At 45.7% G+C, this 21,447-nt stretch overlaps 1 protein-coding gene across 1 annotated transcript; it reads left to right on the top strand.

The window, feature by feature from the left end:
* Positions 1-6,692: 6,692 nt before the first annotated feature.
* On the top strand, positions 6,693-9,589 carry LOC117824346 (trichohyalin-like). Its single transcript, XM_034699816.1, has 2 exons — positions 6,693-7,437; positions 7,501-9,589. The coding sequence occupies exons 1-2, from the start codon at positions 6,853-6,855 to the stop codon at positions 9,421-9,423; spliced, it is 2,508 nt and encodes an 835-aa protein (XP_034555707.1). The 5' UTR covers positions 6,693-6,852; the 3' UTR covers positions 9,424-9,589.
* Positions 9,590-21,447: the final 11,858 nt, after the last annotated feature.

Genomic DNA, 21,447 nt, shown 5'->3' with positions numbered 1-21,447 from the left:
CTGGAGACAACCTCATCAATACACAGAGCTCCATTTTATACACAAACAAGATGTTTACAAGTGTTCTCCTGTCAGAGGACACCTCCACACCTCCACACCTCCACACCTCCTCCTCCTCCTCCTCCTCCTCCTCCTCCTCCACCTCCTCCTCCTCCTCCTCCTCCTCCTCCTCCTCCTCCTCCTCCTCCTCCTGTGCTCAGTGCATGGATCAATAACTGCATCACAATATATCAGGACGTCTGGGAGGAATTTATTATAACTGGTTATTTTTGAAGATATTAAACTCTGGTCTCAAAGTATGAAGCCCGTGCGGAAGTGTTATAAACTGCAGTTCCTCGAGCGTCCACTAGAGGCTGGCTGCAGAAACACCAGAAACCACACACACACCCATTCAAAGAGCCGACCTTTAAAATAAACATGTTTACAGCCTGGTTCATTAAAACAGCTTGGCTCTACGTCGCTCATCTCTCTATCGACACACACTGTACGGGGAGAGTTTCTTTCTAACGTGACGGTTCAGAAGATATTCACATTATGAGTTTTGCCCATATAAGGACATGACTGACAGGTGGGAACACATAGCTGTTGGCTAGGAGGCTAAAGCCCCGCCTCTTAACCTCACTAGCTCCACAGACTTTAGGTTGAGTTCAGCATTTCCAATATGGCACCCGCCGACGATCAACTTCAGAACATTGCTTCAGGAACAGACGGGTGACGTCACGGAGACTACGAACATTAATTATACTGTCTATGGTTTTGCCCAAATAAGGGCGTGGCTGACTTGATTGACAGGCAGGGACACTGTAGCTGTTAGCGAGGAGGCTAAAGGCCCGCCTCTTTACCTCACACTAACTCCACTGAAGTTAGGATGATCGATCATTGTTGTTTTACTTTCAGCTGTGTACTTTTATTTTTAATGTTTGAGTGTTTTTCATGAACATTAGTGATTGTTTTTATGCCGTCAGGGAAACACAACCCTGGCACAAGCATGGTCGAGGGCATTCAAGCGTCGCTGCCCACGCCACAGTAAAGGAAGGAAACAGGTGGCTGACAGAAAGGCAGACCTTACCTGTAGGGACTTCTTTCTAGACCACTATGCACGGCTCTGGGACCAGCTCACGCTGCTTATAACATATTAATGTATTTATTTATTAATTACAAATAACATCTATAACACACACCAACAACTCAACACAATGGGAAAATTGGTAGAACTTCTCAAAATGTCTTCTACAGCTTCGGACAACGGCGTCTCTTTTCTTCTCGCCTCTTCAGCAGGCGTCTGCCCGAGCTAATCAAGACCACAGCGGTCACGTCTCATTGGCCAATTGGTCACGCGACCAGGAAGGCCCGCCCACCTGTAGCTGGACAGCCATAACAGCCACGCTCAGGACAGTGTAAAGCAGTTTGTCCCTGCAGTTTGAAAAGTTGTACACTGTCATGGCAGACGGCTTCCCACCGATGAGTCTGAGTCCACTCGAGGTTTCTGCCTCTTAAACAGAGGTTCATGTTTATCTAGTGCATGCTCACAGTGAATACATGTTGGGTCTCTTTGTATGAAATAAAACAGGATGGTTTAGATGCTGTTTGTGTAAATGTTGTGTGATACCTTTTGCACTTGATAATTAAAAATGATGGACATGAATATTTACAAACTACAGAGCAGTGACTCTGTGACCCACAGTGATTAATGCTAAACATAAACATGCACTCAGGAACATTAAACTATGACAATCTGTGGACTGAACATCTGATGAATGAGTGAATCATTGAGTGCATGTTATCCTGATTTATTGTTCTTTATTTTGACTTTATTATCTGTATGAGTATAACTCAGTAAACCATGTGACCTTCATTAACAGCTCAGTGTTTTTCTGATTTAATGACATTTAAAGATCAACATGTAGTCCAACATTAAAGGTACCCAGACTCTCTAACCCCCCAGCCTCCCTTTGGTCTGAAGAACAGAGCCCAGCAGCACACTGATAAATCTTCACACACAGACCGGCTGCTTTCAGCGGCGGCACTTTGAACGGCGAGTTTAAGTTCAAACGTTTGAATATGAGCAAAAAGCAAAGTTTGTCTGGCTGTGTGAGAGGATTAAAGTCATTATCAGAGAACAGTTTATTTTCCTAAGCTCTCAGTGAGGTCGGCGATCACACTCTGCTAATATCAGCCAATTACAGCGTGGTGAGAAGGGCGTGGGGATTACTGCTCATTAGCCGGCACTGGAAGCTTTCACTGAGACAATAGAGGAGCTAAGCCCCGCCTCTAAAGCGTGGCGCTCCAAACAAAGGCGTGATGAGCGAGCGGAGTCAGAGCAGGCCCGGCTGAGGACTCTGTGGCTCCTTACAGACTCTTTCCTTCATTACGTCAAAGACCAGGAACGCCAGGGTGATGGTGGAGGGATAGAGGGGATACGTTAGTCAGAAGTGTGTCGCTGTGAAACCTCTCATTCAGGTGAGGTCAAACAGATCTCCAGGGGCGGGTCCAGACTTCTTCCACACAGGCTTTGCCCCATTTGGTCCCGGGCACACAAAGAGGAAGCATGAAGTAAGTGTACACAGGATAACAGTTAATACATATGTCTGTCTCTTAGATCCAAAATCAAATCATTCATGTCATCATACCTGGAGAAAGTTATTCTGAGATTTAGATTTAAAGATTTCACTGACTCCACTTTTAAAGCACGCCTGGGTCTCGCCATCTTACAGCCTCAGGTCCTCAGGTGGGGCATGTTTGGTCTTTTCAAAGTCGAGACTCAAATCCAAAGAGCTCCTTGACTTTGGAACGACCCCCCTGAGGAGATGAAGCTCGCAGAGTCAGTGACGTCTTTCAAATCTCTTCTTAACTTTATGTGACTTCATCCTTCAAACTGTTTTTACATCTGTTTTATTTTTAATTAGTTTTGGTTTCTATCCAACTAATTAATTATCTCAAATTTTATTGGATTATTTCTTGTTTTAATTAATTTATTTATTTATTTATTTTTTCATTTATTATTTTAATATTCCTAATTTTTCCTTTTCACTTTTTCTAATTTTGACGTCGTCCTCTTATTCTGAAAACCTCTTTTATTGTCCTTTTAATGCTTTTATTTACTTATCCATTTTTATTTATTCATTTTTATTTATCTTTATTTATTTTATTTATTTATCTTTGAAAAACCTCCTAAACAATGATTTATTGGTCTATTGTCCCACCACTTTATTATTTATATAGAACTCTACGCTCCCAACATGCAGGCCTGCTCATCAGACCTAAAATCTCTAGAAGTAGTATGGGAGGTCAAGCCTTCCCTTCTCCTTTGGAATCATCTACCAGTCAGGGTCCGGGAGGCAGACACCCTCTCTACTTTTAAGAGTAGGCTTCAAACTTTCCTTTTTGATAAAGCTTATAGTTAGAGCTGGATCAGGCTTGGACTAGGTCTTAGTTATACTGCTATAGGCTTAGACTGACACACTGGGATCCTGTCTTTCCCTCTCTCTCCTCTCTCTGCCTGTCTCTCACTTTAACTCTTCCTGTCCCATTAAAGTTACTAACCATAGACCTTTCTGGAGTCCCTGAGCTCCCTTGTCTCGTAGGTTCCTCTGAGCTGACGTAGACGTCCTCCTGCTGCTGTGGACGATCTGGACTGGTAACAGCTTCTACGACCCGTCTCATCACTATCACCTCTCTCTCTCTTACTCCCCTCTATCTGTCTTTCCAGACCCAACTCGGTCTCAGCAGATGTGTGTCTAACATGAGTCTGGTCCTGCTGGAGGTTTCTGCCTGTTAAAGGAAGTTCCTCCTCTCCACTGTAACTAGCTAAATACTGTGAGGTGTAATGCTCATGGTGGATTAAGGTGGGGTCAGACTGAGTCTGATCCGGTCTTGGTGTTGGGTCTCTGTTCATAATTTGACATAGTGTGGTCTAGACCTGCTCTGTTTGTTAAAGAGTCTTGAGATAACGTTTGTTGTGATTTGGCGCGATACAAATACATATTGATTGATTGATGGATGGATGGATGGATGGATGGATGGATGGATGGAATGGATGGATGGATGGATGGATGGATGGATGGATGGATGGATGGATGGATGATGATTGATTGATTGATTGATTGATTGATTGATTGATTGATTGATTGATTGATTGATTGATTGATTGATTGATTGATTGATATTTCTAACCTCACATTGTTAAAATTCCTCCTCCCTGTCTGTCAAAAGGTTTCCTATGTTTGTTTTAAAGGTGCTTATGAATAAAGTTTTTATCATAACGCTTAGGAGCGTCACATCTGTGTGACACCCTCATGATGTCTATAACACACCAACAGATGAGCATCAGCAGCATAAACCTCAGAGCTATAAACAGCCTCATTCCTGCAGCAGAGCGATTAAACCGAGGACACCATCAGTCCTCGTCTTTCACTTCTCCACATTAGTGCCTTCAAACGCTCCAATTAAGAGCCGCAGAAACGCTTCCATGTGTTCCCCAGCAGAGGAGGAGTCTGAAGTTACAGCAGGAGGCTGAGCAGCTTCTATCTGTGCTGAGATCCTGACTCCCAGTTATTTATGGAGCGCAGCGTCAGTGTTTACAGGCTCTGAGTCAGGAAACAGAGTCAGCAGCAGGTTACATCAGACACGTTCCTGCAGGAGGAGGAGGACCGTTTCAAATGTGTCGCAGATAATAAGAGGATTCCTCAAATCATGACAACGAGCACGGGGACGGAGCGGCACAGAGTGACAGGAAGGAACAATCCCGCAGGTGGATGATGGGAGATGAATACAAGGAACCAAAGTGAACTCTGGATGCTCCCAAACTCTCTCTCTCCTGCTCATTAAAGCAGCTTTGTCTGTGTTTCTGCTGCTGGAGCAGATTCAGAGTGAATCCAGGACAGGAGAGTGTTTGTGACGCTTCCTGCAGAGTTCTGTACTCATACCCTGAGGCTGGACCGACACAGCTACTGAAGGAAACCTTAACATCACTTTAAGTATTCAAACCAGGGGAGTAAGGATTCATTCACTACATCCATGTATCCATTTATATTCCTATGATCCGACTACATGGATCTGTGCTCGGCTAGTTGTCCTTCCAGAGGACAAATATCGATCTAACATCGTTTTAAAAGGTAATAAATTGATTGTATTCATACCAGGAAATAACACTTTGGATTAAAACATAAAACACAGCATGGCGGACGGCAGAGGAGAAGCCGGCGAGCGAAGCACGATCAAGACACCCCGTCGGTCCAGCGTGTGGAAACACTTTGGCTTTTATGTAAAGGTCAAGTAAAGTTACCACGGCAACACCACAAATCCATCCAACCACCTACTAGGGCGCCATGGGATTTCATAAGAAGCTGACCGTCCAGGCGCCTCCTGCAGCGTGCATTTTAGTCATTTTAATCCTATGGTGCTATTTGTACTTTTACTTTCTTCTCTTTTTGTTTGTTTGTTTGTTTGTTTGTTTGTTTGTTTGTGTTTTGGTTTCTCCTCTACCTTCTTATTCTGTTTTTATGTTCCTCTATTTGATCTTTGTTTAATCTTGATCTTTTCAGGGAGCCTTTTTAACATCTGGTCAGGGACTATGGATGTAAACTAGCTTTTTGGCTAACTCTGGCATATTTACAGAAGTGTTCATTAACATGCATGATCCTTTTAAATAATAAATAAATGAATCAAGGTAACATCAGCTCTGCAGAAGCCTCAGGCATCACCAGCATGTTCAGTCAGAGACGAGGATAAAACTCAGCTTGGGTCAAAAACATCAACAACAGGACTCTGGGACTGTCCAGGATCCAGGTCTTTATCTCACAGTCACACTGGATGAATTTTTGGCTAAAAAGTTACTGAATTGATTCAGATCGTATTGTTCTAAATGAACCAATATCGTCCTCCCCACATAGCAGAACTGGTCTGGCCCGGTTCTGGCCCACAGTACACTTAGACTCGGCCAACATACCGCAAAGAATGACAGCTCACATATAGTTTGCCAGAGACGGTTCACACATGGGCCAGCTTAATCCCAAGCTCAACCTTAATCAGCCCAGATTAAATTATCCTCCTTTTTCCGTCCCCCAAGGAGGAAGTTCATGGAGTTCCAGCAGCTAACAAGAAGGTGTACAGAACAAGAATTTAATAAGAATATATATAAAAAGAAATGTCCATCAGAGACGACAGCTTGGCCATAATCCTCCTGTCAGCCGCCACCTCCACAGGGTCCAGGACTGAGCTGGCCTTCTTCCCCAGTTAGTTCAGTCCTGCTCTCCTGTATCCTGTCCGCCCACAGCAGGTGAAATCCTTCCAATGTGGCGTTGGTGTCCAGTGTTAGCTCTGTTAGCATGATGCTACTCTGGTGCTGGGTTAGCTGGTCCACCTTATCGTAGATAGATCTTACATTCCCCATAACGGTGGGTGGAAGGACAGGTCCATGTGGTCTTTTCTTAGCTTGCACCTCAGTACCAGCACGTCGTCCTCGCCTCCTTCTCCTCAGCTCACTGGGAACATCGGGCCTAGCATCGTTTAGCATCGACATGCTACGGGCTGCTAACAGCTGATCTCGTATGTAAACAATGTTACCATGGATACACACAGGATCTCCGGAACCAAGAGAGAGCTGCTGCAACAAGCACACACTCACACGGCGCTTAGCAACGAACAATGTGTGATGTCACAAGTAAACAGATTTTGGAGCAACATCAAAGGCAGATCTCCTTGTGATGTCATAGTGGTAAAGGGTTTCAGACTTAGTAAACCAAGCCTCAAACCCTCAGCAGTTCACAGATCCAACCTGAGACAAGCGGTCAGCAAGGCTCGTGACTTTAAACTGGTCTACATTCAAGACACTAACTAACCCAAGGATTCCACATGGACAACAAGAGGAACTCAGAGTCCCTGAGCAGGGCTGATACCATGGACAAGGAGACGGAGGCTGAGGTGATGCTCAACAAGATTACAGAGCTACAACATCTTGTTGAGAGTAAGGACAAGCAGCTGATGGATGAAAGGCTGAACGCTGACATCAAGCTGCAAAAGAAGATGGTGGTGTCTCACAACCTCCAGACAAGCCTGGACAAGGCCCAACAGGAGAGGGATGAGATGGCAGAGAGGTTGAGGAGAAAGGAGCAGGAAGACATGAGGAGGGAGAACGACACTGACGTGCAGCTGGAGGATTTAAAGAACCAGCTGCAGGCTGAAAGACTGAGGTCTGACACCCTGCAGAAGGAACAGGAGGAATTTAGGAGAGAGGTAAAAGAAAAAGCCAGCAGAGACCTGAAGCAGGTTCGGAATCTGAAGATGGAGAAAGACTCCCTGGATTCCATTATTGCATCTCAGGACATCAAACTAAAAAATAAGATGGTGTCGTCTCGCTACCTGCAGACAAGCCTGGACGAGGCCAAACAGGAGCGGGATGAGATGGCAGAGAGGTTGAGGAGACAGGATCAGGAAATGGTAGACTTGAGGAGGGAGACCAACACAGACGTGCAGCTGGAGTACCTAAAGAACCAGCTGCAGGCTGAAAGGATGAGGTCTGACACCCTCCAGAAGGAACAGGAGGACTTTATGCTAGAACGCCTCCCTGGAGGACAAGAGAGAGCCAACAGAGACCTGAAGCAGGTTCAGAATCTGGAGGTGAAGGGACTTTCTCTAGAGGCGAAGGCCCTGCAATTAAAAAATATCAAGATTAAAGAGCTGGAGGAGCTTGTTGCTAAGGAACAGCATCCTCAAAAGAATAATGTGATGACTCGCTACCTCCAGACAAGCCTGGAAGAGGCCAAACAGGAGCGTGATGAGATGGTCAGGGTGATGAGGAAGGATCAGGAGCACTTGAGGAGGGAGACCAACACAGAAGGGCAGACAGAGAACCTGGATCTGGACTGCAAGCTGGCCTCAAGCAGAGCATTACAGGAGAAAAAGATTAAAGAGCTCCAACATCTTGTTGAGAGTAAAGAGAACCAGCTGCAGGCTGAAAGGCTGAGGGCTGACACCCTCCTGAATGAACTGGATGAATTAAGGATGGAGGTTCAACAGAAAGCCAGCAGAGACCTTAAGCAGGTTCAGAATCTGGAGGAGGAGAAACGGTCCCTGGATTCCATTATTGCGTCTCAGGACTTCAAGCTGCACAATAAGATGGTGTTGTCTCGCAACCTGCAGACAAGCCTGGACGAGGCAGAACAGGAGAGGGATGAGATGGCAGAGAGGTTGAGGAGAAAGGATCAGGAGCTGGAAGACTTGAGGAGGGAGACCAGCACCGACGTGCAGCTGGAGGACCTGAAGAACCAGCTGCAGGCAGAAAGACTGAGGGCTGACACCCTCCAGAAACAACAGGAGGAATTTAGGCAAGAACGCCCCCCTGGAGGACAAGAGAAAGCCAGCAGAGACCTGAAGCAGGTTCAGAATCTGGAAGTGAAGGTTCTTTCTCAGGAGCAGGTGGCAAAGGCCATACAAATAAAAGAGATCAAGATTAAAGAGCTGGAGGAGCTTGTTGCTAAGGAACAGCATCTGAAAAAGAATAAAGTGTTGACTCGCTACCTCCAGACAAGCCTGGAGGAGGCCAAACAGGAGCGAGATGAGATGGCCCAGAGGTTGAATAGAAAGGATCAGGAGCACTTGAGGAGGGAGACCAACACTGACGTGCAGCTGGAAGACCTAAAGAACCAGCTGCAGGCTGAAAGGCTGAGGGCTGACACCCTCCAGAAGGAACAGGATGACTTTAGGCTGGAGGTCCAAGAAAAAGCCAGCAGAGACCTGAAGCAGGTTCAGGATCTGGAGGAGGAGAAACGTTCCCTGGAGCAGAAGTTGAAGGCCCTGCAAATAAAACATGACTACAGGATTCAAGAGCTCCAGCAGCTTTTTACATCTCAGGACACCCAGCTACAAGATCAGGTGAAGGTCAATCAGGCTAATCAGGAGGAGATGAAGGACCTGCAAGAAGAACTCTCAAGCATAGCATTACAGGACAACAAGATTAAAGAGCTCCATGATCTTATTGAGTCCTTAAGAAACCAGCTGCAGGCTGAAAGGCTGAAGACTGACACCGTCCGGAAAGAACAGGAGGAACTTAGGCGGGAGGCACAACGGAGAGCCAGCAGAGACCAGAAGTGGGTTCAGAATCTGGAGGAGGAGAACGTTTCCCTGGAGCAGGCCCTGCAGAAAGAGGTCTCAAGAAGAGTATCAGAGGAAAGAAACAACACCAACAGGATTCAAGAGCTCCAAGATCTTGTTGCGTCCTCAAAGAACCAGCTGCAGACTGAAAGGCTGGAAGTTCATTACAGACTCATTGATATGGAGAACGTGTCTTTGTGGAGGAGGTTTAAAAAGGCCATCACTCCTGACAGTCGGCGCCAATACAAACATCTGAGAATGCAGTGGCAGGACCAGGAGGAAAACCCCAGCTCATCTGTTCCCCCAAGCCCCCCCAACATGCCCAGACCGTAAGGAGCCATCAGGTAGACACAGAGTAACATGTTCCTCTGTGTCTGCACGGGTTTACTCCGGGTTCTCCGGTTTCTTCCCATCATAATCAACTTTGAAAAAAAAACCTTTAGAATAGTAAAAAATGCATCAAGTCTAAAAAATGTCAATAAAAAAAAAACAACTTTAACATTAAATTCTTAGAATGAAAGTTAATTCTTGGTCTCACTATGTCTCACTATGTCACACTAGGTCTCACTAGGTCTCAGTAGGTCTCACTAGGTCTCACTAGGTCTCACTAGGTCTCACTAGGTCTCACTAGGTCTCACAAGGTCTCACAAGGTCTCACTGTGTCTCTGTAGGTCTCACAAGGTCTCACTAGGTCTCACTAGGTCTCACTAGGTCTCACTAGGTCTCACTGTGTCTCACTAGGTCTCACTAGGTCTCACTAGGTCTCACTGTGTCTCGGTAGGTCTCACTAGGTCTCAATATGTCTCACTAGTTCTCACTAGATCTCAATGAGTCTCAATAGGTCTCACTGTGTCTTGGTAGGTCTCACTAGGTCTAAATATGTCTCACTAGGTCTCACTAGGTCTCAGTAGGTCTCTCTAGGTCACAGTAGGTCTCTCCAGATCTCAGTAGGTCTCACTAGGTCTCAGTAGGTCTCTCTAAGTCTCAGTAGGTCTGAGTGGGTCTCTCTACGTCTCAGCAGGTCACACTAGGTCTGAGTAGGTCTCTCTATGTCTCAGTAGGTCTCAGTAGGTCTGAGTACGTCTCTCTAGGTGTCAGTAGGTCTCACTAGGTCTTAGTGGGTCTCTCTAGGTGTCAGTAGGTCTGAGTAGGTCTCTCTACGTCTCAGTAGGTCACACTAGGTCTGTGTAGGTCTCTCTAGGTCTCTATAGGTCTCAGTAGGTCACACTAGGTCTGTGTAGGTCTCTCTAGGTCTCTATAGGTCTCAGTAGGTCTGAGTAGGTCTCTCTACGTCTCAGTAGGTCTCACTAGGTCTATTATATATATTTCAAGAACAAGATGGTCTTAAACCTAGAGAAGTGCTGCTATAATACAACTCAGATTAAGGTGAATATATCTCACATGAAGAACATGAAATGTATTAGTGCAGACATATTTTTTTAGTGAATAAATATTAATTGTTATCATTCCTGTCTGAGACACTAAGCTTTAACATACTGGGACAATATTAATTAAAATAAGTTTACCTGCTAATTTTAAGATCACAGTTTATAAATATTACATCTTATTTTAAGAAATCTTACCAAGCACATTTTCACTTCTTCTACTGGCAGATATTTTTGCAGACAAGCAGACACTGGAGTGGCGCTAAGTAACGGACCATGCGGCACGGACAGATCTGGGCCACATAAACCCAGCCCACAATCGGGCCAGATGTGACGTGCCATCATATATACAATGCCATCATATCTGTCCAGACCTGGTCCACATCCGGTTGACGTACCGCTTGCCATGCCAGCAGTCAGCCAGCAGAGCCGGCTTGATGCCAGATCTGTTCCAGACCGATCCGCTATGTGGGTTTAATCATATCGGCAACCATGAATCATGAAAGGAATCGAATCATTGTTGAAAAGAATCGTTACACCCCGAATTCAAACACCTTCAGTCCGTCCAGAGTGAATCATTATCAGACGATGAAGACGACTCGTACTGATACATAGAGTCCCCTCTCCTGTAAAGAGGAGCGTTCACTCAGTTCCTCCCTCTGAATGTCAGATCACTGAGAGAGACCTCTTCATTAGACTTGTAGATGCTGTATCATGATAGCACCTCCATTCTTCTGAGAGGAACAAAGTGAAGCCATTAAAGAGAAGCTTTTATCCACAAGGCCTCTGAAGGAACCTGAGTGCATACATCCACCCGCTCCCCTTACTCAGACTACCCCCCCTTTGTTTTACCGGTGCACTTACCTGCACCTCAACAGACCAGGAGGCATTAACTGTCCTGTTCACAGAGACCCAGAGAGGGATCCCCTCAGAAGAGAGGGAGGCTGAATGGTAGCCGTGTCTCTGTGGTCCCCCATGGAGCCGACCCCGGCGCTCTCTGCGGCGGGGTCGTGTTCTTAGAAGACAGAACAAGATGTTACTTAATACGGCGAGGCCACACAACGCTCTCAGGGAGGAGGAGCAGGACATCCCAGCATGCATCAGGGGAGGACAAACTGTGAAGAGGTTCCTCCCTGATGGAGGACGGACACACACACACACACACACACACACACACACACACACACAGAGAGAGAGGCAACTGATTTCTGCAGAAGCCTTCTACATTCTGTTGATTTATGTTGGTTTTGAGTTTAATTTCCTTATTCTTGTTATTTATTAATAATAGTTTATTATGATGATGTTTTGTTATCTTTTTGCATGTTGTTGCTGCTTCTGCTGATCAATACGTTGATAAATATATAAATATAACACCCTGCACACGAATATCAATGAAGTAAAAATGAATCACAAACATAATAAACGGTTATATTTGGCTTCTTGTACAAATGAAGCAGGAAGCAGAAATGACAGCAGCGTTCAGTTTCCTGTCGTTTCAAACAGGAACACTTGACTCACACATGGACGCTGTCAGTCTGTGAATCAGTTTACAGAGAAACAATCACAGACTCATCCATCCAACATCTGCTCTCAGAGACGCTTTCAATCCAGCCGGCTGAGTGAAACACGGAGGAGATCACTGAGTAAACTCTAAACACTAAGTTCTGTTTTAATATTTATAAGAACAAAATCAATTTGATCAAACGTCTGTGTGTTTACACGATGTGGGCGTGTGTGCATGGACACAACTGGAGCTGAGTTTAAATCCATCTGTCTGTCTGACACATCTCTTCCTGTGAGGTTCAGATATACTCTGTATACATATATATATATATATATATATATATATATATATATATACAGAGGGGCAAAAAGTATTTAGTCAGTCACTGCAAAATCAGTGGCTGACTAAATACTTTTTTGCCCCACTGTATATATATATATATATGTACTGTGTGTTTTCAGGGAGGTTTAATGAAGTTATATTTGATCCATAAAGGAAACAGTATCCTCCTCCATCCTAAACTCAAAGCAGTGGATATAAATTTGAATGTGAAAATCCATAAATCTCCTCTGATTTGGATAATAGCTGCGTCTGGCCGCGTGCTCCTGGCCCAGAGGAAGCTTTTCCTGGGTTTGAAAGTTAGTGCCCACTCATTCACACACACACACACACACACACACACACACACACACACACACACACACACACACACACACACACACACACACACACACACACACACACACACACACACACACAGCCAGCTCTGGATGTGAATACCATGAAGGTCCTCTGGTTTTCCTCTCTAAGAGCTTAAAATACCTCGAACGCCACGGTTCAAAGAGCTGAAATATGAGCGTTTGGCAGCGAGCATTTCCAGTCAGGAGGCTGTGTTCCTCCTTCTCTGCAGTTTACTGAGGATCTGTTTGTTTTTCTATGAGTGTGTTCATTAGTCTTCACACTGAGGACAGAGGTACATGCTGCTGTTATCTAACGCTCCTTCAGTGAGTGTTGAGTTGAGCTCACGCTGAGCGCTGACCCGTGCACGCCGCCCTCCTCCTCTTCATCTGAGAGGAAACATCCTTCATCCTTGAAAAGCTGTTTTCTAAATAATGTAATGAGTGTGTTGCTCTCTCAGTGAGAGGTCCCATAATGCCTTTCTGCAGACTCTCCTGATGAGAGCGTTCATTAAGATGATTTACACCCCGAGCCGCAGAGCTAACCGCTTGTTTTACGGCTCCTGCTCCTCCTCCCTTTCATGTCGGACGGCCCTTGAACGTCTCGCCGGCTCCTGTTGAGGCGAGCCGTCGCTCTGAGGAGGAAGCCGGTTATTGGCTTGACATTTGTATGCACCTTTCTGGGGGTCAAAGGTCAGGGTCAGAACCTGCGTGCTGCAGTTTTGTTTAACCGAGCCTGTCGTTTCAACGCACGGGACGGGGAAAGCTGAGAGGGTCGTTTGACATGACGGAGTAAAGACTAAGAGTCTGAGTGTGACCTCTGGGACACGGGGTCACACTCAGACTCTTAGTCCTGACTCTCTGCTCTCTGTGAAGGAGCCGAGGAGGTAGGGGGGAACACTGGAGCATATGTCTCCCACATGAAAGGGGGGTCTGTGCTCGGGGACTAAGCTCGGTCAAGGCCACCTCCAGTCCGCCTGTTTGTAGAAACTTCTGCTTCTTGAGTGCTCGACTGCCAAACTGGATCAGGAGGACTCTGATAAGATACATGTTTATAAAGGACCCTGTAAGACCTGCTGCAGAGCTCAGTGTTCAGACTCTCAGAGCTCAGGCTCTCAGAGCTCAGACTCTCAGAGCTCAGACTCTCAGAGCTCAGACTCTCAGAGCTCAGACTCTCAGAGCTCAGACTCTCAGAGCTCAGACTCTCAGTGCTCAGACTCTCAGACTCTCAGAGCTCAGACTCTCAGACTCTCAGACTCTCAGACTCTCAGACTCTCTGACTCTCAAACTCTCAGACTCTCAGACTCTCAGACTCTCAGACTCTCAGACTCTCAGACTCTCAAACTCTCAGACTCTCAGACTCTCAGACTCTCAGACTCTCAAACTCTCAGACTCTCAGACTCTCAGACTGTCAGAGCTGTGTTTATTCTCTCAGAAAAGAAGAGGCACAAATAAAGTGTCATGCTGATGAATGTCCTGCTCGCCTCTGAACTGAAGTTACAGAAACAATGAAACACAGAAAGCAGGAGGAGCGTTCCTCACACACTGACTGCAGGTATGACACACAGTTAAACCCTCCCCCCCTCCTGAACCAGCCTGAGCTCAGATAGCTGTAAGCTCAGGGCTGGAGGAGCACGATAAAGATGCTGAAGTCACACAGCTAACACATGAACGTGATTAAAGAAGTTTAGAAGTAAGAAAGTAAACAGAAGGATTCTCCTGCTGTTACACACCACAGAGATACAACCTGAACTCTCTATATGTACACAGAGTAAAACTACTGCTGAGACACACGTGAGCAGAGGATTTACTCAAGCTGGTCATTTTTAGCATTTTACAAAGAACTCCTTAAAATGTAATCCACTGAGAAACAGGAGAGCACTTCAGAGGAGAGGAGGGAATAAAGACATATAACACTTTTAAAATTAGAACAAAGCAGAGACCTCAGACGAGTGTTTAACTACCTCAGACTTTATCAAAGTTTACTTCCACTTCTTAAACCAACCGCCAAAACTTCACCAGATCCATGTCCTGTCTGTCTCTGATCCTGCAGGTCAGAGTCCTCCAGATCAGATCCACAAGACTTCTATTTGTGCCGGATGCCGGAGCACGACGCATCAATCTCAACAGAGCAGATGGAGCGGGACAGGAAGTCAGGTTTCACCAAAACAAAATGAAAACATCCGGTTAATTTTCAGAATAAAACACTCTGTGTTATCACCAGATCGTATTTCACTTAACTACAACAACAAACCAAAGTCATGATGAGCGGAGCCAGGCCTGGAGTCAACAGGTCAGAGGTTTTCAGAGGACCAGAAAGACAACATGGATGAGGAAAGGAGGAGGAGGAGGAGGAGGAGGAGGAGGAGGAGGAGGAGGAGGAGGACCGGACACAGATCTTGTGGAAGTCTGGTGTAACAGCTCTAAATAACCACACTGTGTTTGCCTGATAAGAGGGTCTAACTCATTATCCTCCATAGACTGTTCATGCTTAGTAAGTCATGTAAGTGTATCATATTTGATGCATGAAGTAGTCATGATGTAGATTCTTGTGACTTGTGTTCTTCTGTGAGTATCAGCTCAGAGAAACTCCTCCCTCCATGACTTCCTGTTCTCTCTCTGGAGTCTTTAATTCAGCCGTTCAGACGGTAACTGATTGAACGTCAGTGAAAGTTAAGTGGAGGATAATAAGGCTTTAATCACACGTCCACTCTCTCAGCTATTAATAAAACAGGCCGTATCATGAAGCTGTATTTAAATCAGGTGTTACACTTACAGCAGCTCTCATGATGGATCCCTCGGTCCGGCCCTCTGTCTGAAGGAGAGGAGGGATCCATGAATCCTCTTTATTAAAGCTCACCGGCTGCCTCACATGAAGGATCGTGCTTGTTCCGAGTTTCCTCCTGAGAAGCAGAGGCTGCTGGGTAATAACCAGGCTGACCTCCAGGAGCAGGAGGACAGTGTGGCCTCTGTGTTTGTTCCCGTGATGAAGGCGTGATGACCGAGAGGTGAGTTAGCCGAGCTGCTCCTGGTGTTTCTGAAACATGGCAGGGTTTTGATTCGCCTGGCTCATGCCCTCTCCTCCTCTCCTCCTCTCCTCCTCTCCTCCTCTCCTCTCTCTTTCTCTCCCTCTTCCTCCCTCTCTGTCGTCTCCTCTCCGTCTCCCCGTGTCTCTGTTTTGACAGTAAGTCTTGTAATTACTCGGGCAGCAGTGTGTTGGCTGGGGATTTGCCTGGAGCGTTTTGCTAGCCATGGATAACGACAGGGCTGCAGAGGCAAACACAAACACAGCAGAAAGCTGAGCAGCTAATGACAATCAGTCTGCTGCAACACTTTACCCTTCTTTCACTTTCTTCACTTTAACTTTAGTTTGGATCATTATTACTTTTTATTTGGAGGTTATAAATATTCGTCCATGTTTTATACACAGATTTATTCCAGGGGGTCGGGCATGAAGAGACCAGTTATTACATGAGGGAGATTTTCAACATGTCACCTGATGGGCTGAAATCAGACCATCAGGGGAACATAGAGTCCCAGCTAGACCAGCCCTAGTCAATCAGCAACCGGACAGCAACTGCCGAGTGATTGTGACTTGAGTCCAACAAGAAAACATCTTTTACTAACACTGAGGAGTTCTGCTCTTTTATTGTGTTTCTGCCCTTTAGAATGTGCCAATATGTTAATAATAAACATCCAGTGTGTTTGGTTAAAGCTGGGGTTGGTGTTCAGATTCAGATCCTCTTTTTGTTCTCCTGGTTAAAATGATCTTTATGTCCTGATGCTAATCAATACATAATGTGTTCTTAAAGAAGAGGTTAAAAAAAGCTGCTCTCTACAGCCGGAGGAAACCTGGGAAAACACCAACCAATCCCTGCCATCAGGAGCCAAATCATGAACCAATCAGATCCTGTCCTGCCGTTCTGCCCACCTCCTGCAGAGCGTACATGTCCCCGGCGTTCACTCCCCGTCTCCTGCCTCTGCTTCCCCTGACTCTACTGACTGTCCCTCTCGCTCCACCTCGGGCCTGTCCCCTCTGACCCCATGAGGGTCTTTGCTCAGGACTGTAGTCCGGATCAGAGTCTAAAAAGCTCTCACCACGGGGGCTCTGACAAGCAGAAGAATTAATGACATTTAGTAAGGTCTGTCCGGACGCTGTAAGGATGACGAGCCGATTCATGAACACGTTGATCTTTAACCGGTTACTGTCGGCCGTTACCACGACAACCAAGAAAACAACAATCGATGTTTGAATGAATGAAGAACTTCTCCTCTTGTCTCTCCTCTCTCCTGCTCACTGCTCACTGTGAGTGCTAACAGCAGACATGTTTGTTTCTGTTTTTAACTTTCACTATGAGAATGTTTTTGTGAGGACCGGTTTGGAATCAGTCACCATCATATGGTCCTGAATCAGGGGGGGGAGGGGGTTAGACAGAGTCCTGAGGAAATGCTACATTCAAATTGAAGCTAGTTTTCAGTGGCTACCAACCCTAGCTTTAACTTTGCTCACTGTCTGCTAAAAATGTCCGTCCCAGCTCATGTCCTTAGTCTGAAAATCCAGACTGACCAAATATTTAAGGATTACATTTTTGGGGATTTGGTGCTTTATCAATAAATATATAAAGATTGATGGATGGATGGATGGATGGATGGATGGATGTTTTGACTTGGAATAAAGGATATGAACTAACCTTTAATTTTGTCCTTAAATCCATTCTTCCTGAGGCACAGACAGACTGAGGGACTTGGAGCCTCAGAGCTCGGACCGTCCTCATCCTCTTGCCTGTCAGTCACGCCCCCCTACAACTCGATTACCCGCCTACCTGAGACTTCAACGGCTGCATCAGGAAGACAAGGTGTCAAAATATTGATTCCATTAATGTCGCCCTCCAAACAATGACAGTGGACTGAAGAGTTATGGCCCTGCAGATAAAGGACTAACAAGGCCGCAGTGATCAGAGGCTGGCAGTGATGAAGCGGGTGACATTTGGGACTTGTAAAGAAGAAGGTTGCAGGTGGACGTCTACAAGTTGGAGAGAGGGTTTGAACAAAGGGAAGCCCTGAGTGGTTGGATCAGCGCCGTCATCCATCTCACTGTATTGATTGATTTCAGTTACAGCTGGCCTTTCACTGGAAGACGCCACTCGTCATTTACGGCGCCGGGATAATGAGCGCCGTGTAGACACGAGGGACGGCGACTAACGAGACAAGCTTTGACTTACACGTCCACAAAGAAGGATCTGTTCTCTGCAGCATGTTTTATGATGAAACAATAAATATATAAGATCAATCAATAAATCAATCAAGCTTTATTTATAGAGCAGCTTTCATACAAATCAAATACAACCAAAGAGCTTTACAGAGACTGAAGACAGGAAGCAGAATTAAATAATGAAAAGAAATATTAAATCAGAAATGGATTTTAACATAGTGACTAATGCAAACAGACAACTATAAAACATGTGTAATTAAAATAAGTTAAAGCATCAAATTAACATTAAGAATATAAATAGAAAAATTAATTAATTAATTAAATTAAAAAGGGGTAAGGATAAGATTTGAAAATAATATTAAGGCTAAAAATATCAATTAAACTGAGTAGATCAATAAAATAATAATAATAGACAGGACAGGGGGAACATGTGAACTCCTATTAATACAAACATCTCTCCAGCACTTCTAAAATTCTCTACAGGTTTTTTGTTTTTGTTATTTTATTGCATTTTGAACGACTCAAGAGTGAAACCATCTTCAAATGTTAACATGAAATTGAGAAAAATCCTCCCACGACCCTGAATCCATCTTTTCATTGTGTTTCCAGCTGCAGACTTTACTTTTTAATCTAGCTTTTAATTTGAAGTAATTTATTTTCAGCCCTGAACAGCATTATTATTTTGATTAATTGAATTATTATTTGAATCATTGCTTTAACATTTTTTTATCTTATTTATTTATTTATTTATTTATTGTATTTATCTGATCTTGTTAACTCTACCTTATTTTTAACTTTTCTTTCCACTCTTACTTACTTTATTAATTTCATTTTATTCTGAAGTATTTTATTCATAATAAAGCCTTTCTGTTGTTTTCTGTGTCTGTGTTATTGTGTGAAGCTCTTTGGGCTGCATGTCGTTATGTATGAAAGGTGTTTATAAATAAAGTTGAGTTGAGAATAAAAACTAAACATTTAACTCAAATATAAGATTTCTAGTTATTCTCAAACATATATAGTTCAGACAGCTGCCTTGATATTTGGAGTTTTCTCAGCCTCTTCATTTCCACAGTCTGCTCGAACCACAACACTGGAACCTTTCTCCTCTTCTGGTAAATCCAAAGTAGAAGGTGTGTTCTTATCTCCAAGGCATCTGCTGAGTGGCCGTGTGCGGTGACACGCTCCTTCAAACAAAACTGCAACACATTTAAACATTTAAACATTTACTGGCAGCCCAGGGAGCGGAGGGGGGGGCGGGGGGGTGGGTAGGAGCTAAACGCTGGAATAGCTGTTTCATGCCGGAATAGTTTCAGGGCGCCAGCGGATAAATTGCTTTACAAGTTGATGCATTAGAAAAACACTGATGAAAACATAATCAGAAACACAAGGAGAACTCGGCGTGCCACGGAGGCCCAGGATAAATCAGGACACAGCAGATAAGAGGGAAAGGAGGCCAGGAGGGAGGGCGGGCTGCAGACAAATAATAGTCACATTTCCAGGAGACACAGAAAAATCTAGGCCAGACGGAACAATTATACGGCTCTCCACATAAAGAGCACACGGGTCAGAGCGGGTAGAGGAGGCGAGTCCTCGTGGCTCTGGACCGCCTCAGTCGTAGCCTGCAGGCAGGTGTTTTATGCATGCTGTGTTATTGTTCATGAATACCTCTGATTGTTCTCTGACAGTCTGCAGGATAACTTCATCATCCTCCTCTCCAACACTCCTCCTCTTCACTCCGTGCTTTCTGAGTTTAAGGCGACGCCACGCCGTGAAGCTCAAACCAGTGTTGACTCTGCAGAACACCGAGCAGAGCCCGACACAGGACTGTGAGAGTCCAGAGGATGAAAGAGGGAGTTAATAGTCTTCTGTTGTCGAGCAGAGAAGTGGAACAGAGTGGAACACTTTTACAGAAATGACAAGGGAATGTTGAGCATGTGGACAATTACAGAAAGAGAACTCAAACTGGAGTGCTCCTTCCATTACTGGAATGTGTATTCACTGTTTGACCCGCGCTCAGAATAACCCGCTGCATCCTCAAATTATTTACTCCTTTAAATATCGCCCGAGACCTCAATTAAGTCTGCCGGCACCTTTCTGTTGGGGCTAAATGGATTTACTCCTCCAACAAATTGCTTCTCCTGCAGAGCGGCGGAGGACGGTCTGTGAATGGTCGCCCTCTTTCTGCTGTTTCTGGGAAACCAACAAGTAATCCTGAGTCCTGTGTTGGAGGCTGAATAGATGTTTAAATACTTTATATCCAGTCTAGCTGCTTGTTGAGAGCGATAGCTACTTCCTGTAAAAACACCCTGAGAGGGAAAAGCACATTTTCTTCTTCTTCTTCTGTAAAACAATTACCCGGCTCCTCGCATTATTCCCAGCAAATAATTACTTAACCATCCGTCAGTGCAAACCCCGGTCTGAACTAGTTACTCCCCATAACTAACAACACATGGGATTTATGGGGGCATGGACTCGAGTAACTGGGCTCACATTTCAGGTTGTCTGTGTTCCAGGTCTGCAGGCCTGAGAGCTCAGCTCTGTGTTAGAGCAAACACAAACCTCCTCCTCCTCCTCCTCCTCTTCCTTCTCCATCTCCTCCTCCTCCATGTCCTCCTCCTCCATGTCCTCCTCCATCTCCTCCTCCTCCTCCTCCTCCTCCATGTCCTCCTCCATCTCCTCCTCCTCCTCCTCCTACATCTCCTCCTCCTCCTCCTCCTCCTCCTACATCTCCTCCTCCTCCTCCTCCTCCTACATCTCATCCTCCTCCTCCTCCTCCTCCTACATCTCCTCCTCCTCCTCCTCCTCATCCTCCTCATCCTCCTCCTCCTCCATGTCCTCCTCCATCTCCTCCTCCTCCTACATCTCCTCCTCCTCCTCCTCCTCCTCCTCCTACATCTCCTCCTCCTCCTCCTCATCCTCCTCATCCTCCTCCTCCATGTCCTCCTCCTCCTCCTCCTCCTCCTCCTCCTCCTCCATGTCCTCCTCCTCCTCCTCCTCCTACATCTCCTCCTCCTCCTCCTCCTACATCTCCTCCTCCTCATCCTCATCCTCCTCCTCCTCCATGTCCTCCTCCATCTCCTCCTCCTCCTCCTCCTACATCTCCTCCTCCTCCTCCTCCATGTCCTCCTCCTCCTCCTCCTCCTCCTCCTCCTCCATGTCCTCCTCCTCCTCTAACATGTCCTCCTCCTCCATGTCCTCCTCCTCCTCTAACATGTCCTCCTCCTCCATGTCCTCCTCCTCCTCCTCCTCCTCCTCCTCCTCCGTGTCCTCCTCCTCCTCCTCCTCCTCCTCCTCCTCTTCCTCCTCCATCTCCTCCTCCTCCTCCTCCTCCATGTCCTCCTCCTCCTCCTCCTCCTCCTCCATGTCCTCCTCCTCCTCCTCCTCCTCCTCCGTGTCCTCCTCCTCCTCCTCCACTTCCCTTTTTCCTCCTCCTTCTCCTCCATCTCCTCCTCCTCCTCCTCCTCCTACTACTCCTCCTCCTCCTCCTCCTACATCTCCTCCTCCTCCTCCTACTACTCCTCCTCCTCCTCCTACATCTCCTCCTCCTCCTCCTACTCTCCTCCTCCTCCTCCTACATCT

This window comes from Notolabrus celidotus, chromosome 2 (genome assembly GCF_009762535.1).
Source record: "Notolabrus celidotus isolate fNotCel1 chromosome 2, fNotCel1.pri, whole genome shotgun sequence".
Lineage (NCBI taxonomy): Eukaryota > Metazoa > Chordata > Actinopteri > Labriformes > Labridae > Notolabrus > Notolabrus celidotus.
This window is presented reverse-complemented; position numbering and strand designations above follow the sequence as displayed.